Source organism: Oncorhynchus masou, chromosome 10 (genome assembly GCF_036934945.1).
Source record: "Oncorhynchus masou masou isolate Uvic2021 chromosome 10, UVic_Omas_1.1, whole genome shotgun sequence".
NCBI classification, from domain to species: domain Eukaryota; kingdom Metazoa; phylum Chordata; class Actinopteri; order Salmoniformes; family Salmonidae; genus Oncorhynchus; species Oncorhynchus masou.
In genome coordinates, this window is record NC_088221.1 from 6064770 (window position 1) to 6077903 (window position 13134).

Below are 13134 nucleotides of genomic sequence, written 5' to 3' on the forward strand. Positions count from 1 at the left end.
TGCAGTCACAAAAACCATGGTGGAATTCACGGTGGTGGAATTGCTGCAAAGAAACAACAATTAAAGGCCACCAATAAGAAGAAGAGACTTGTTTGGGCCAAGAAACATGAGCAATGGACATTAGACCTGTGTAAATCTGTCCTTTGGATATGATGAGTCCAAATTTGAGATTTTTGGTTCCAACCGCCGTGTCTTTGTGAAACGCAGAGTAGGTGAACGGATTATCTCCGCATGTGTGGTCCCACCGTGAAGCATGGAGGAGGTGGTGTGATGGTGTGGGGGTGCTTTGCTGGTGACACTGTCAGTGATTTATTTAGAATTCAAGGGACACTTAACCAGCATGGCTACAAAGATGCTTTATCTGATCAAGCTTGTGCTAAATTACAGAAGATAATCATATCAGCAAAGCTACCACCCCGACTGACAAAACACTATGGCAGGTGGAAGCTTGCTCCTCCTCTTCTTGATTCCACCCAACCCTGTTCCTGGAGAGCAAAATCGGGTAAGTTCCAAATAGTGCTGGAGCAAAAACCTACAGGAGGGTAGCTCTCCTGTAACAGGGATGGAGAGCCCTGCTCTATTGAAAGGGCCGACCCTACTTCTCCTCTACCAGAAAACCAAGCTGATGACTGCCAGACCGAATGGCACTCATAAGAGAGGCCCCACTTCTGTGTACTGTACACTGGTAAGCCTACGAGTGATGAGACAGATAGATTAAATCTACACACAATACCCCATAATGACAAAGCAAAAACAGATGTTTAGATTTTTTTGCAAATGTATTGAAAATAAAAACTGAACTTCCACATGTACACAAGTATTCAGACCCTTTACTCAGTACTTTTTTTGGTATTTGGTATTTTATTAGGATCCCCATTAGCTGTTGCAAAAGCAGCAGCTACTCTTCCTGGGGTCCACACAAAACATAATACAGAATGGCATAATACCGAACATCATTAGACATGAACAGCTCTAGGACAGAACAACATACATTTTTGAAAGGACACACGTAGTGTCACGACTTTCACCGAAGTTGGTCCCTCTCCTTGTTCAGGTGACGTTCGGCGGTCGAAGTCACCGACTTTCTAGCCATCGCTGATCCTCTTTTCATTTTCATTTTCCTTTGGTTTTTGTCTTGTCTTGTATCACACCTGGATACAACCCCATCAATTACATGTTGTGTATTTAAACCTCTGTTCCCCCTCATGTCCTTGTCGGTGATTGTTTGTTTGTAAGTAATGTGCAAGTTATGTTTTGGTTTGCGAAGGGTTTTGTACCCACTTGTATTATTTTGTATATTTTGGTTTTTGGAGTTTTTGAGCACTTATTAAACTGCTCCGTTTATACCAAGTTCGATCTCCTGCGCCTGACTTCCCTGCCACCAGCACGCACCCCCTTACACGTAGCCTACATACACACACAAACTACCTAGGTCAAGTAAGGGAGAGGCGTTGTGCCGTGAGGTGTTGCTTTATCTGTTTTTTGAAACCAGGTTTGCTGTTTATTTGAAAATATGCAATATGAGATGGAAGCAAGTTCTGCGTTGTCTTGGCTGTGTGCTTAGGGTCATGGTCCTGTTGGAAGGTGAACCTTCGCCCCAGTCTGAGGTCCTGAGTGCTCCGGAGCAGGTTTTCATCAAGGATCTATCTGTACTTTGCTCCGTTCATCTTTCCCTCAATCCTGACAAGACTCCCCGTCCCTGCCACAGAAAAACATGCCTCACCGTAGGGATGGTGCCAGATTTCCTCCAGATGTGACGCTTGGCATTCAGGCCAAAGAGTTCAATATTGGTTTTATCAGACCAGAGAATATTGTTTGCCATGATCAGAGTCCTTTAGGTACCTTTTTGCAAACTCCAAGCGGGCTGTCTTGTGCCTTTTACTGAGGAGTGGCTTCCGTCTGGCCTGATTGGTGGAGTGCTGCAGAGATGGTTGTCGTTGTGGAAGGTTCTCCCATCTCCACAGAAGAATTCTCAATCAGAGTAACCATCGGGTTCCCTCTCTGACCAAGGCCATTGTCCCCGATTTCTCAGTTTGGCCAGGCCGCCAGCTCTAGGAAGTGTCTTGGTGGTTCCAAACTTATTCCATTTAAGAATGGAGGCCACTGTGTTCTTGGGGAACCTTCAATGCTGCTGATATTTTTTGATACCCTTCCCCAGATCTGAACCTCAACACAATCCTGTCTCGGCACTCCTTAGACTTCATGGCTTGGTTTTTGCTCTGACATGCACTGTCAACTGTGGGACCTTATATAGACAGGTGTGCCTTTCCAAATCATGTGCAGTCAATTGAATTTATCACAGGTGGACTCCAAGATCTAGAAACATCTCAAGGATGATCATTGGAAACAGGATGCATTTGAGCTCGATTTCAAAACCATGCATTTAATCAATTTTCGAATAAGGCTGTAACAAAATGTGGAAAAAGGAAAGGAGTCTGAATACTTTCCGAATGCACTGTTTAGCTAAAGATAGGCAAAGAGGCTAGACTGCATTGTCTGCATAATTAAACAATCCCTAGTAAGATATTATTTTGACGGTTGACTGATTGTACTATTTGACATTAATAGACTGGTTTTATACAGCACAGTCTTTCTATTCAAGCTCGGAGAGAACGTGAGGAAGGCTAAAGTAGGCTGTAGGCCTACAGGACAGTTGTACATAAAATAAAACAAATCTATTGGTTACTGATTAGTATACTTAGAGGTCGACCGACTAATCGGAATGGCCGATTAACTAGGGCCGATTTCAAGTTTTCATAACAATCGGAAATCTGTATTTTTGGGAGCCAATTTGCCCATTCTTTTTTTATACCTTTATTTAACTAGGCAAGTCAGTTAAGAACACATTCTTATTTTCAATGACGGCCTAGGAACGGTGGGTTAACTGCCTCGTTCAGGGCAGAACGGCAGATTTTCACCTTGTCAGCTCGGGGGATCCAATCTTGCAACCTTACAGTTAACTCGTCCAACTCAATAACAACCTGCCTCTCTCTCATTGCACTCCACAAGTAGACTGCCTGTTACGGGAATGCATTAAGCCAAGGTAAGTTGTTGGCTAGCATTAAACTTATCTTATAAAAAACAATCATAATCACTAGTTAACTACACATGGTTGATGATATTACTAGATATTATCTAGCATGTCCTGCGTTGCATATAATCTGACTGAGCATACAAGCATACAAGTATCTAAGTATTTGACTCAGCGGTGGTAGGCAGAAGCAGGCGCGTAAACATTCATTCAAACAGCACTTTCGTGCGTTTTGCCAGCAGCTCTTCGTTGTGCGTCAAGCATTGCGCTGTTTATGACTTCAAGCCTATCAACTCCCGAGATGAGGCTGGTGTAACCGAAGTGAAATGGCTATTGTCGATGTGTTCCTAGTTCGAGCCCAGGTTGGAGCTAAAGTGCCTATAAGAACATCCAAAGGTTAATGAACATCCAAAGGTTAATGAAATACAAATGGTATAGAGGGAAATAGTCCTATAATTCCTATAATAACTACAACCTAAAACTTCGTAACTGGGAATATTGAAGACTCATGTCAAAAAGGAACCACCAGCTTTCATATGTTCTCATGTTCTGAGCAAGGAACTGAAACGTTAGCTTTCTTACATAGCACATATTGCACTTTTACTTTATTCTCCAACACTTAGTTTTTGCCTGACTTAAACCAAATTGAACATGTTTCATTATTTACTTGAGGCTAAATTGATTTTATTGATGTATTATATTAAGTTAAAATAAGTGTTCATTCAGTATTGTTGTAATTGTCATTATTACAAATAAATCAATAATAAAAAAAATAAAAAAATAAATGTAAAAAATAAAAAATCGACCGATTATTCGGTATCGGCTTTTTTGGTCCTCCAATAATCGGCATCGGTATCGGCGTTGAAAAATCAGAGCTGGTCGAGCTCTAATACTGTTGCATCAAAAATTCAATTTACAATCTGCAATGTTTGAACATGCCACTTTAATTAAGTATTGCCACCAGCCAGCATTCTCAATAGCAGAGGTCTATAGCTTCGTGAAACATAAACATTAGGCTTAACATGAGAAAATGATGACCAAAAAAAATAAACATGTATCCATTAAAGCAAAGCTATATGCTACTACAAGCACTAGTGCCACATAATTTAAAAAAATGTTTTTATTTCACCTTTATTTAACCAGGTAGGCCAGTTGAGAACAAGTTCTAATTTACAACTGCCACCTGGCCAAGATAAAGCAAAGCAGTGCGACAAAAACAACACAGAGTTACACATGGGATAAACAAATGTAAAGTCAATAACACAATAGAAAGATCTGTATCCAGTGTGTGCAAATGCAGTAAGGAGGTCAGGCAATAAATAGGCCAATAGTGGCGAAGTAATTACAATTTAGCAATTAACACTGGAGTGATAGATGTGCAGATGAGGATGTGCAAGAAGAAATACTGGTGTGCAAAAGAGCAGAAAAACAAAAACAAATATGGGGATGAGGTAGGTAGTTGTTTGGATGGGCTATTTACAGATGGGCTGTGTACAGCTGCAGCGATTGGTAAGCTGCCCTGACAGCTGACACTTAAAGTTAGTGAGGGAGATATGAGTCTCCAACTTCAGTGATTTTTGCAATTTGTTCCAGTATTTGGCAGCAGAAGAACATGCATTTTACTAGCATTTAAGAGCAGTTGGAGGCCACTGAAGGAGTGTGATCTGATACCCTAATGGTAGGAAGCGTGGGAGGGGGGCACCCTCAGCCTCTGCGGGGTGTTCAGAGAAACTGCACTACGCCAGCGATAGCGTTATATATTAATTACATACAACAAATAGAAACAGAAGGTTACTGCCATCTCCGTAGATGTGTAGCCTAACCTTTGTTATAGAAGCTACACTTCCAAAGTGTAATGAGGACCATATACAGTGGTTGTATTCATTAAGGTCCCTTTTGCAACGGAAAACAAAATTACTATCTTATTGGACACATTCAGGTAGTCCCTTCGTATTTCGGTCTGTTTTCTTCCATTTGGTGTGAATGACTATGACCCAAGGTTTTAAGTAGTGATGTGCACCGATATGGAACATCTATATCAATATCAGCTGCTTTTTTCCAGAAACCGATATATTGGCTTGAATAAATAACATTGAAACTGTGTACACTTCAATTTCACCGCTTTAGTGTCTAGAAAACTTCCAGCTTATTAGGGAAAGTGTGAATGATCTGAGAACCTACCCAACCAGTTTGAATACAATGTAACGCGCGTTGATGGCCCATCATTAGCCTGTTAAGTATGCTTCTTAGTTGAGAGCCTGCGAGAGGATTTTGTGTCTGGCACATGTATACTCTTTTACATAATAGTGTAGGGTACCAGCAAGGATAAAGTGATATCAACATATGCCTCGATCATATCAATATCAAATCGAATTATCAATATTGGTGCCCACCACTAGTTTCAAGTTTATAGTCATTGGCTCCTTTTAATTGTGGCTTTTGATTGAGTCTCTGGTTGGATTTCAAACATCGATGAAATTACATCAAGCATAATGACTAGGGCTGTCAAAGTTAACATGTTAATAACATTACCAAGGATAATGTTCTTTACACGGTAATAATGCATATAAAATGTTCTGCTGTAAAAAGAAAATGGACACATGGACACTGCAGTCGGTGGCAGCTGCTGTTATGTAGTGCTTACTGTCTCTTAAACATAGAATACGCGCACAGCTTTGAGCAACAATTTTCAAGGAAAACGTACAGAAAGTTAAACCATAAACACATTCTCAGGCGTTTGTTTAGATAACAGCAAAAACATATTTGTACAGAAGTAGCTAGATATTTATTCTAATGCAATCTAACCAAACTAATGTTTATAATGCCATGGCTGAATGTCTATTGATATAACTAGAACTTCCCACAATGATTGTAAATCAGAACAGGACATCCATTCCATTTAGCTACTGTTTTTGTTGTAGTTCTCATGTCAAAGGTTTTAAGCAAATTATTCCAATTCTAGTAGTAGTAGCTTGGGACTAGTTCATGTTGAAGTAGCCTAGACTAGATCTAATAGCTGTATTGCAGGAACTCAGACCTGGGGGACCTGTTGTTATTGTTTTCTGTGGAATTCATAACATTGTTAGACAGGTTCGAATGTTCTTTGTATCCTTAGAGCAAATAATTGTTTTCCTGTAGTCAACCATTCATTCAGAAATTGGGAGAACACTCATTTAGAATGCCTGAAGCTTTAACAGTATGTGTTTGTGAACATTGATTGGCCTACTTAAACATTGGGAGTAATTTGTTTCTGATACAGATTATTTTGTGTTCCCGTCTCTTACAATCAAAGGATAGTATGCCTGTAACTCAATGCACTGCTTTTTCCAATGGAAAAAAACTTTCTTTAGCACCAAATTTGAGCAAATTCTCAAATGTACTACAGAAAATCATGCGATTAATCGATTTAGATATTTAAATCGTTTGACAGCCCTAATAATTACTGCAACTGAGCAATCAAGTTTGGATAAATAAATGACCTAGTTCATCAATTAAACACTTAGTCGTATCAAAAGGCAGTGTCCTGCAGGTCTTATAAAATAAGCTTTAAAGACTATTGGAGTAACTTGGAACCACATAAATGGTAACAGAGTTAAAAAAATCACCTACCTGGGGCCCAGCTCCTCCAACGACACCATCATACTGCAAAGAGAGAAACTAAACAGCTTAATATCAATGCACACTCAACCATCCATGTTGGAGGTGGAGATACAGTAGAGCTAAAGATGATCATGCAGAAGGATGGGTATGTTTATTTCCAGACCCCTAGGCACTTCATGTGGATACAAAATAGTCAGATAGAAATAAGCAATATGCTAGAAGCTAAACCTTGCCAATTGATATGCCAGGAATTTTGTCGTTGTAACATATTGCCGCTGCTTTTTTTATTTCAACATTTTTTATTTAGCCTTTATTTAACCTAGGCAAGTCAGCTAAGAACAAATTCTTATTTACAATGATGGCTTATTAAGGCCAAACCCTGACAACGCTGGGCCAATAGTAAACCGTCCTATGGGACTTCCAATCATGCCCAGATGTGATACAGCCCGGATTCGAACCAGGTACTATAGTGATGCCTCTTGCACTGAGATACAGTGCCTTAGACTGCTGCACCACTCGGGAGCCCATGACTTTCAGATAATATCCAAGCCTTTCAGATCATAACAAGTTTCTAGAGGGAGGGTCTAGAGGGGTGAGGGTCTAGAGGCGTAGGTTCTAGAGGTGTAGGGACTAGAGGGGCTAGTGTCTAGGTGGGTAGGGGCTATAGGGGTTGTTTTGGGAGGAGGCCTTACGCTGCTGGAGGTCTGGTAGATTATTTGTCCTGGTGGGCCGGGTGGGCCTGGTGGTCCAGGCTGTCCATTTCCATCGCGACCAGTTTCGCCCTAAAAAAAACAGACCGAATAGAACATTTTAGTGACAAAGAAATGCTGGCACAGAATCCATACGTTTCATGGGACTAGGTGGAAGTTGTCCCTAATAACTGACACAGGGTCAGAGATTTTCTCATCCGCCTGATGGTTAATTGCTAAACACATTGATTTCCTGGTAGCTAGTTTTTGGTACACAATATCTGTATTAAATTGTCTTGCTTTAGGCATGTAATTGTCCTTTTATTATGTCCCTTGAATTACATTTTAATTCTAGGAAAACGTGAAAAAACTCACTCTTTCTCCTCTGTCCCCCTTTTGTCCCTGGAAGATGAAAGGGGAACCAAACAGAAAAACATACATTTGTGAGAAAAAGTCCATTATTTAGAAAAAGGATGTCCATAAATTCAATTTCAGTTCCTTCTCTGAGCTGACTTGCTGAAGATTGAACCCCAACCTTGTCCCCCACTTTGATTTTTAATCGTTGTCTTTGTGTACCAGAGCAGATGAAATCAAGACAGGCGGTCATTTTCAGCCCAGCTGCACCACAAACCAGTCACATGTAATCAGCTAATCATGACCTTCAGTCTGGAGGAGAAAAACCTGCACGGTTGTATTTTAAAATTGTTTTATTTTACCTTTATTTTACTAGGAAAGTCAGTTAAGAACAAATTCTTATTTTCAATGACGGCCTAGGAACAGTGGGTTAACTGCCTGTTCAGGGGCAGAATGACAGATTTGTACCTCGTCAGCTCGGGGATTTGAACTTGCAACCTTTTGGCTACTAGTCCAACGCTCTAACCACTAGGCTACCCTGCCGCCCAGGACTGACCTGGACCGACCTGAATTGGTGTTCCCAGATAGCTAGCTAACGCTAACTACATGGCTCAGAAACCTTATGTAGATATTGTGAGGTGGGTGGAGGGAAGCAGGTTCTGACATACATTAGGTCCAGGGAAACCGTCCAACCCTGGTCGGCCATCTCTTCCTTGTAGTCCTTCATTTCCCATCTCACCAGGAGCACCAGGGAAACCAGGCTTTCCCTAACGAGTGAAATACAAACCACAAGTTAAATTGAAACTGATCACACAAGGAATTAATGTTAGAATATTGAGATGGATTGCATTGTATTGGTGTCTAAACTTTTTATTTAATGATTTGTATTTTTTCTTGATGAAATTATATGAAATTATACCAAAGTAAAGCTCATACCGGTAGGCCAGGGATGCCAGTAGTACCCTGAAAGTGAACAAAATAAAGTGGAATCAGTGAGAGAATCTATTAAAATGGCAGAATCAAAACATACAGTATATATTGTAGCTAAAATTGAATGCCAGCTGCAGAGGACACCCACCTGTCGCCCATCTGGCCCTCGGGCTCCAGGAACCCCATTGGCCACTCCCACACCAGAGCCTTCCATGTCATCCTTCACACATAAGGATAGGAAGGAAGGAGACAGAGAGACAGAGGTCATGAGCTCATTAACTTTTTCCAGAAATTTGTGTGATAAACCTGGATTTTTGCACATGGACTTACTCAGGAAACTGCCCTTTACAACAGAACCTTCACTCCAAAAAGAAAATTCAAGCAAACAACCTTGAATTTGGACAAAAATATTATTACCAAAAATTGCCAAGGGCCACCCAGCAAAACAACAACCAGCAGAAAAAGCACAGAAAAAAAACTAAAAATACCACCAAACCTACAACTGAGAGCTACTTCCAAGGCCAAGAAGTAAGAGCAAAATGTTACAATAATCTCTAGATATATTACTATAAGATACCTTACTATATGAAGACTCAAATGCTTAGTTAGGACAGGACAGATATCCTGGCAGCAATGTCCATTTTCATTGAGGTGCAAAGTGAGAGGTGTGAATGCCCTTGAATATAACAATGCCAGCTGAACACAATCCCAACCCAAATGAAGAGGCCTCACACCCTTATGCAGAGGCCATCAATGTGCAGTTCCCCACATAAAATAATTATCATGCACGTAAAAAGTACAAAGATTAAACCCCTCCAGAGACACAATTTGCTGACTGTTACAAGAATGGGAACGGAAGCAACCTCATCTTCCACACAGACGAGCCCCTGGCATGGCACAGGACAATAAGAGCACACTAACCCTCTGTCAAGAGAAAGGGTATTAACCCAGGGTGGAAACTCAGAATACTGCACATTGAGGATATCGAGACAGCCTGTGTCAACCTGTACAGGTCTGGAATGGTAATGGTGAATGGAAACCTCAAACCTTTTTAGCAGGACTTTTACAGGATCAAAGAGAGAGCACAGTATGAGAATCTCACCCCTGGTGATGACCCCCCCATCACGAACAAGACAGATAACAACACCCCCCCCCCCTCAGACAGATAAGCAACCCCAATAGGAGAGTCAGCACCCACAGCACTGCTCCTGCATTAATATTAGGGATAAATTCACCCAGCTGGAGATCGAGCTGGTAGAGCTCAAACAGCAATTCAACACATTACAGACAGTACAGACCCCAACAGACCAGCACAACAACCCCCCCCTCAACCAGACCCAGAGAGCAGAAGATGGAGAGTAATGTCTGCACTCTGGACAGTGGTGACAAAATTCTAACAGGAGGGAGACGGAAAAACAGTCCTGCTGAAGGAGGAGGGGAGAGTGCTGAAGGAAGTGAGAAAGCTAAGGTGCAACAATGAACAACTCATGAGAGAGTAGGACTGTCCCCGGCAAAAATAAATCTTGGTCTACCAAAAGTTGTCTTGTTATTTTGCCAACATTTTTAAGCATGTATTTTTCCATATATAGATTATGCATTAAGTTTACGGTTTGATGTGTCGTGACAATCATTAATCTGATAACTGTCATTTATTTTATCAACTAACAATGTTTAATTGTTATTCGATTAAATTAATCATGTAACAATTAACTCATTAGCAATTTGGGGCACCACGGGAAAAGTTGTTTAACGAGTTACTTTCTCCCAACTTAAACTCTAAAGATATATAGGGATCTTGTACAACAATAACAGTCAATTATTAATTATTATTACCTCATATCAGTCTCTTTTGAACATCACATACTCCTTGATATCTGCAAGAACCCTAACCTCATTGATGAATCAGCAATACACAAATAGGCTAAATTATTTATTTACTAACTAACTCAATAATAACACAGAATACCCATAGACACTTACATGAGATAAAAGACACCTCGTGGACTGACATAATATGATGGCTTGTTACACAATGGAAAGGGGGTGGGGAACGATAAAGAGAGACAAAGAGAGTCAACTTATCGTACATATATTTGGAAGTGGAGCAGCCTACTGGTCTGACTTAGAAGGCGAGCACACCATCCACCGCTTCCGAACATATTACTCACCAATGTCCAATCTCTAGACAACAAGGTGAACGAAATTATGGCACGAGTGAGATTGAAACATTCTCTGTTTCACGGAAACACGGCTCACTCGGGATATGTTGTCAGAGTCGGTACAGCCACCCAGTTCCTTCACGCATTGTACGACAGAATAAAAAAATATCTCTGGTAAGAAGGGTGGGGGTGTATGCCTTATGATTAACGACTCATGGTTTAATCATAACAACATAGAGGAACTCAAGTCCTTTTGTTCACCTGACCTAGAATCCCTTACAATCAAATGCCGACCACATTAACTACCAAGAGAATTCTCTTCTATTAGTCACAGCCGTGTATATCACCCCTAAAGCAGATACCTTGACGACCCTGAAAGAACTTCACTGGACACTATGTAAACTGGAAACCATAAATCCTGTGGCTGCATTTATTGTAGCTGGGAATTTTAACAAAGATCATCTGAGAACATAGGTTTCCTAAATTATATCAGCATATCAAATGAGCGACACGAGCTGGTAGCCTTCTGGACCATTGCTTCTCTAACTTCCGCGATGCATACAAAGCCCTCCCCTGCCCTCCCTTCAGAAAATCTGTCACAACTCTATTTTTTTGCTCCCAGCCTATAGACAGAAACTAAAACAGGAAACGCCCATGAGGTCTATCCAATGCTGGTCTGAAGATTGCTTCTATCATGTGGAATGGGATATGTTCCAGGTAGCCTCAGACAACAACATTGATGTATACAAGTGAATAGGTGAGCGAGTTAATTAGCAAGAGCATCAGTGATGTTGTACCCCCTGTGACTATTAAAACCGTCCCTAACCAGAAACCTTGAATTAATGGCAGCATTGAAAGCGCGAACCACCACTTTTAATTTTGGCAAGGCGACTGGAAACATGGCCGAATACAACCAGTGTAGCTATTCCCTCCGCAAAGCAATCAAACAAGCAAAGCGTCAGTATAGAGACAAAGTAGAGTCGCAATTCAACGGCTCAAACACGAGATGTACGTGGCAGGGTCTACAGTCAAAAACGGATAACAAAAAGAAAAACAGCCCGTCGCGGATATCAACGTCTTGGTCCCAGACAAATGAAACAACTTCTTTACTCACTTTGAGGAATCATGAACAATATATATGACTATCAGCTAACATATAAACATTTTATTCAAGCATAAAATCTAAGAATGAGACATGGTTTGATGAAGAATGCAAAAACCTTAGAAAGAAATGTAGAAACCTATCCAACCAAAAACACAGACCCAGAAAATCTTAGTTTACGCCTTCACTATGAGGAAAAACTAAAACATTCCAAAAACACACTAAGAAAAATTAAGGATCAGCATGTCAGAAAACAGCTCAATGTGATTGAAGAATCCATAGAATCAAATCCATTCTGGGAAATTTGGAACACACTAAACAAACGAGCGACCTATCCAAAAATGTAGATGTATGGATAAACCACTTCTCCAACTTTTTTGGCCATATAACAAAGAACCAAAAACAAAAACAAACCTTCACAAAATTATCCTCAACTCTAGGATCTTCCCCAATATTTGGAACCAAGATCTGGTCACTCCAATCCACAAAGGTGGAGACAAATTTGACCCCAATAATTATTGTGGAATCTGTGTCAACAGTAATCTCAAAAAAACTGTCTGCAGTATCAACAGCAGACTCCAAAATGTCCTCAGTGTCCTTCTTACCAAAATACAGACCACGTATACACCCTGTGCACCAATTGACAAACAAACCAAAACAAAATCATCATCTCATGGTTTGTTGATTTTAAAGAAGCTTTTTACTCAATTTGGCATGAAGGTTTGCTATACAAATGGATGGAAATCTGTGTTGGAAGAAAAACATATGACATTATAAAATGAATGTCCACAAACAACAAGTGTGCGGTTAATATTGGCAAAAAACACATTTATTTCCTTAGGGCCGCGGGGTGAGACAGGGACGCAGCTTGAGCCCCACCATTGTCAACATGTATATCAATGAATTGTCGAGGGCACTAGATCAGTCTGCAGCATCAAGCCTCACCCAACTGGACTCGGAAATCAAATGTCTACTGTTTGTTGATGATCTGGTGCTGTCCCAACCATTGTGGGTCTACAGTGGCACCTACGTCTTCTGCACAGATTCTGTCAGACTTGGGCTCTGATAGTGAATCTCAGTAAGCCCAAAAAATGATCTGCCAAAACAAGTAAATTTGCCAGGACAACAAATACAAATTCTATCTAGACACTGTTGCCCTAGAGCACACAAATAATTCTATCACTACAGGGACTGTAGTGATGCCTCTTACACTGAGATACAGTGCCTTAGACTGCTGCATCCATGTGTGTGTGTGTTAACTATTTAACT

At 40.7% G+C, this 13134-nt stretch overlaps 1 protein-coding gene across 3 annotated transcripts in view; it reads right to left on the minus strand.

Moving 5' to 3' along the window:
- Nucleotides 1-13134, minus strand: part of LOC135547079 (collagen alpha-1(XVIII) chain-like) — a 182611-nt gene that overhangs the window by 23807 nt on the left and 145670 nt on the right. For all 3 annotated transcript variants that reach the window (XM_064975733.1, XM_064975732.1, XM_064975730.1), the window contains 6 exons: nt 8753-8824; nt 8611-8637; nt 8343-8441; nt 7696-7722; nt 7324-7413; nt 6641-6673 (listed from right to left, as the gene is read on the minus strand). In XM_064975733.1, coding sequence (XP_064831805.1) covers nt 6641-6673; nt 7324-7413; nt 7696-7722; nt 8343-8441; nt 8611-8637; nt 8753-8824 — 348 coding nt within the window. The remainder of the gene's footprint in view (nt 1-6640; nt 6674-7323; nt 7414-7695; nt 7723-8342; nt 8442-8610; nt 8638-8752; nt 8825-13134) is intronic.